The 5,340-nt window shown below is 42.9% G+C and overlaps 1 protein-coding gene across 1 annotated transcript in view; it reads left to right on the top strand.

Annotated features, from left to right (window-relative positions):
- Positions 1-5,098, top strand: part of MPZL3 (myelin protein zero-like 3) — a 5,607-nt gene extending 509 nt beyond the window's left edge. Inside the window, exons 2-6 of the mRNA XM_010073378.1 lie at positions 4-153; positions 1,148-1,358; positions 2,010-2,166; positions 3,014-3,077; positions 5,072-5,098. Of these exons, the coding sequence (XP_010071680.1) occupies positions 4-153; positions 1,148-1,358; positions 2,010-2,166; positions 3,014-3,077; positions 5,072-5,098 (609 nt within the window). The remainder of the gene's footprint in view (positions 1-3; positions 154-1,147; positions 1,359-2,009; positions 2,167-3,013; positions 3,078-5,071) is intronic.
- Positions 5,099-5,340: the final 242 nt, after the last annotated feature.

The following is a 5,340-nucleotide window of genomic DNA, read 5'->3' as shown; positions in this document are numbered from 1 at the left end:
CTTTCCCTGGAAATTAAAGCCAGTTCTAAAGTGCGAGCTTTCATTGATGAACAAGTGTTGTTGAAATGCTCCTTCAAATCCAGCTCTCCCATCAGTGAGAGACTGACAGTAGACTGGACATACCGGCCCCTCACAGGGGGTCAGATGGAGACAGTAAGTGGAACGCAGAGTCTTTTTCTAGTGGAGGCTGACCAGGCCTCTGTGCATGCTGAAAATGTGATGATATTTTTTGTTTGCCTTGCTGTGCTGCTTCATCGCTATTGGGTTTGGAACTCTCATCATTGCTTGTTTTCCCATGTGAAATTGCTTTAGAGCTCTTTGGGCAAAAATATTATATATAAATGCATATAGCATAATGATGATAAAGTAGCTAAACTTTGGGTTTTGGCACAAGTGGTGCATTGTACGCTGTACCTATGTATAGCAGGACTGTAAAACATTGATTGGTAGTTTTCTTGAAGGCAGCTGAACCCTAGTAGTTCTGTCGTGCAGTCTACTACTGATATATCCTGGAGTGGCAAGAACATGTGTGCAGTGACAGGCTGAAGACAGTGATGATGACAGCCTCTAAGGTTTATGGGCTGCTACTTGCTGTTTTGTTGGCAGCATTTGGAAATCTAAGCCTAAATACATAAGTCTGAAAGCCTGCTGGAAATCTCTCATTCAAGGTGGAAACAGAAAATGCACATCTTTACGGTTTATCAGTGACTACTTCTGCCTGAAGGGTTTGAACTGTCAGGAGTGTCCTTGTATCTGGAACAACAGCGTGGTGCTTGTATGAAGTGGGGTCTGCTAAGTCTCTACTCGTAAGACAGAAAGAGCAAAAGTGCAAGAAGCAAAAGCTGAAGAACTGCAATGTTCTGCCTTGCACGAGACAAGAAGCCCACTCTCCTTCTCAACTGAAGATCTGCAGAAGGGAACAAATTGGTCTGACTGGTGATCTGAGAGCTGAGGCTGGTAGAAAAAAAGCATTGGAGATGTAATGAAATGGGACTGACTCAGAATTATGAAATAGGAACTTGAGAAGGTCTCGTGTATAAGAAGTATTCTTTCTGAGTTAATGCTTATTGTATGTTTGCAATCAAAAATGTTTGCTTTCTTAGATGAGTGTTTTATTGATGCAATTATTGTCTTTGCCTCCTTTTAGATTTTTCATTATCAGTCTGTCCCATATCCAACAACAGTGGGGAAGTTCAAAGACAGGATATCCTGGGCTGGGAATGTTGCTAATGGTGATGCTTCCATTGCTATCCAAAACCCAGTGTTGAGTGACAATGGGACGTTCATCTGCAGCGTGAAGAATCCTCCAGACGTGTACCATAACATTCCCCAGACGATGCTGATAGTTACGGAGAGGGGTAAGCCTCCATTTCAATAGCATGTCCTCCTCTGCAATTCAGATTCAGCTGCGTTGCAGCTTTGGCATGATCTTAGAAGTCTGAGCATCAGATGTGAAATGGGTTCCCTGGAGTTCTACGTTAGAATTTCAGGAAGAGTTACCTCAGCCCTTTTTTCTAAGCTAAATACATTGAGAATGATTGAATTTATTTGGGGCAGGAAGGGATAGAGGAAGCTGTGGTAATAAACAAAAAATGTACATTTGTTCAGGAGAACCGGTCTCCACATATTGTAGCAGTACAAGTTAAACATTTAGGAAATAATAGTCTAAAAATAATTGTCATATCACAAACACTGATTCTTAGTAATACTTAACTTCCTCATCTGCCCTGTGTGTGAGACCTGCCCCAAATTTGCAGCTTGGACGTGCTGATAGAACTATGTCATGACCTGCCTTCCTTTGTAGTTTTTTGCATATAAAGCACCCTCCTGTGCTGGAAATGTGCTAGGAGTCCTACAGATTCAGGGACAAGCTGTTTCAAATCTGCCAGCGCTGTGCTGTATATGAAGAGGCTAGCAACCTGTGTCCTGGATGAACATTTGTCACAGAGGCTTAAGAAAGCCATAAGTTACTGCTGGTACAGCTGGGCTGCTCTTTGTCTTTCCTGCAGGCCTTTTCTTCCAGCTAAATTCAGCGGTGCTGCTGTCCATTTTGGTATTTCTGCCTTCTGCCATTGTGGTCATTCTGCTGTTGGTAAGGATGGGAAGGAAATTTGGAGTGCTAAAGGAGAAAAAAAGATCTGGCTGTAAGAAATCCTCCATCGAAGTGTCTGATGAGTAAGTTCTGCCTGAGACCTAAAGCCTGTATTTCAGCTTTGGCCTGTTGACACAGGCCAAAGGACAGTTTCTCTCCCGTTCTTCATTTCATAACTCTCAGCATCTGCAGTTCAGGCACAGAAATCTATTTCTCCATGAGTGTAATTTAGCCAGCAGTCAGAAAGCTTTGGCAGATCCCCATGTTGGGGCATGAACTAATGGCTGTACATCCCCCGTTTTCTGTCCTTCGTGTGAAGCCATGGAACCGAAGCAGCTTAGGGTTAGACAGTCTTTCACTTCTGTAATTGGGCTTATTTCAGCCTAAATCAGCAAGATATTTTGCTTATGTGGGCTTTGTGTGTTGCACTTCGGTATGAAGTATCCATAACAACAAAACAAACTGAATAATGCCCACTGGTTCCCCTGTGATGGCCTAGGCAGAGATGCCAGGTACTGAATGAGCCCTGGAGACCGAGTTCCCTTCTGAACTGGAGAGGATTCTGTTCCGGAAACGTTCAGCAGTGAGAACAATAAGGTAACACTGCTGCTGCTGGAGCTGCGCCTGTTTCTGCAATGAATTCAGTACTACAATGTCTTGCAGGATGGATTTCTAATCCAGTGTTCTGATTAGCATTGTGAGATTTGCCAGACAAATAGCAGCTCCTCTGGTATTCTTCATGGCACTCAAGTGAAATGTCTGCCTTCAAAATAAGGGACCTGACATTCTTTCTTCTTTTTGGTTTTGCTGTGCAGAGTCAATTCAGTGTGGTAGAACTAGAATTCACAGTCCATAGGAGATATTAGTATGTGTGTGGGGGAAAGTCCAGCCTAATCCTGCGCTTTTTTTTTTTTTCTGCAGGCCTGAACGTACAGAGACAGGCAACTGCTTGGGGAAACTCAGGGACTGGTGTCTGAACTGTGTGGTAAGTGAAAGCTGGTGCTTTCATAAGTGGTTTTGTCAACTTGGCTGCTCAGAGGAGGTGCTAAGAGCAGCAGGTAGAGCCTGTCAGAACAGCTCTGGATGTCAAAGAGGTGTCCCAACTGGCTAGGCTTATGCTGCTTGGTGTTTTCCACGTACGGGCTATAGGGGGTGAGGACTGCTGGTCATCCTGCGTTGCTGGCAGGGGAAGTTGTCTTGCAATCCACCACACTGATTTTTCATTTGCCTTTATTGAAATCAAAGCTGATATTTTAAGATAGACATTCAGAAATGCTATGCTAGCTACTGTGCTGCGTAGTTTCTTTAAAGGCTCAGAAAAAGCAGTTTGGGGGTTGACAGGGCTACGTTAGGGAATGGAGGCAGCGATGCCTCAGTCCACTGTTTCTTGCAAAGATGGTAGTGTGCAGCCTTGCCTCTTTTTTGGAGATCTTCCTGCTTGTGCTGTTTTCATCACAACAGAATCCTGCTCCACTCTTGTGGTTTGTTTGTTTCGGGCTTTTTGTTTGTTTTGTTTTGTGAAGTGGTGGTTGTTTTTGCTTGTTCACTTGCTACCTTGTTGGCAAGCTTGTTAATCAGATGTGTTGTGCTGAAACTACTGAATGCTTTTGCCACCTGCTGTACTTGTTTTGTAAAGCGTGCCTCCAAGTTCTGTGTGCTGGCATTAGCAGCCGCACCCCTAAGTGTGGCACATTCCAGAGCAAGCTCACTAATATGTCTAATTGAAGAGTGTTTTCATTTTTTCCTGAGGTCCTACAGAGCAAGCTTACCTTAGACGCACCTTTACATCTTTTATTCATGGTCAGGAAGTATGTTAAGGAGGATTTAAATATGTGTTGCTTGATTCACTATTCTAATGCCAGTGATTTAAAATGTAACAAATGCACGCGCCTTCAGACAGATGTGTGCTGATGGTTTCTGTGCTTTATTAGACACAGAATGAAAAATGAGCAATTACGCAAGTTGCTTATGAAATCTTTACAGTTCTACATAAGACACAGCAGTTACAATGCAGCGGTATCAGGAACAAGAGTTTGAGAGGTGCAGAAAATGCAAAAGGGAGAGTTGCCGTGGGAGTTGGAGAGGCTGTTGCATGTGACATGCTGGAGAGCAGGGAGGCACCATCGCTTTACTGCAGGTGGAGAGATGGGAAAGGATGGGAGCCTCAGTTCGGTGAGACAAATGCTGTCAGACAGTTGGAGGTTTTAAAAGCTGAAAAAATGTCTTCTGATCCTTTGAAAGAAGGCAAATTTGAATGCTATAATCCCAATGCTTTCATAGTGAGTATTTTGTCATGTTTGGTACTTTGCTCTCTGATACTGAAATATTTAGCTCTGAACACTGTGTCTCACTCGCTTTAATGATTCTACATTTTTGAAGTTTCTGTAATGTACTTTTTCATGCTTAATATGTTACCAAATAATTAAAATTGCAAAGCCAGTGAAAATCTGTTTGGACTTAAAATGTCTGGAAAGTTAGTGACATTTCCCTTACAAAGCTGTTCTGTTTGAGTTTCTCTCAAGTTGAGAATTGCAGAGCTGGATTGTGGGGATGCGATCAAATGGTCACTATGCTTAAAGCCGTAGATGATGGGGGTCTGAAAGTATGTGATTGGTTGTAGCTGAAAAACGACAGCTTGTGCTGCTCCGGACCTTCTCTGTAGGGATTGGTGGTGCTTTTAAAGAAGATGGCTGGCTGCACTTTATGGTGTGTCTTTTGCTTGAGCTGTAGTTGCTACTTCTCTTAAAACACACTTGGCGTGTTGGTTATACAGTGCAATTTCTCTGTGTACCTGTGATGAGTCAAACAGATTTAGCTGCATGTGCTTATATGACTACAAGTCCTGTGGCTTATTCGAGCACCGCAGCATTTTGGAAAGCTCTGTCAGAAGCCTAGCAGACTCCAAACTTTTTTGAACTCATAACTTGGTTCGTGTCTTCATGCTCAGTCTCAATTTCTCTCTCCATACTCCCTGTTTAGGACACGGATGAGGAAGACCCATACTGATGAAAGACTAAAGCTATGGATAAAGAACAAAATTCCAGCACTGAAAATCATGGCTAGATAGGTACGAAGGTTGCTGGATAACCAGTGCAGATCGAAGGACCTGCTCTAACCTTGGTAGATTGGAAGAACAATGCCGATGGGATCATTCACTTTTATTTAAGCACAAAATAATGATTTTTGAAGTATTTCTAATTTATTGGGGAAGAAAAAATCTCTCAACCTCACTTCTCCAGTGCCTACAG

The sequence above is a fragment of the Pterocles gutturalis genome, unplaced genomic scaffold, assembly GCF_000699245.1.
Source record: "Pterocles gutturalis isolate BGI_N339 unplaced genomic scaffold, ASM69924v1 scaffold14972, whole genome shotgun sequence".
Lineage (NCBI taxonomy): Eukaryota > Metazoa > Chordata > Aves > Pterocliformes > Pteroclidae > Pterocles > Pterocles gutturalis.
This window is presented reverse-complemented; position numbering and strand designations above follow the sequence as displayed.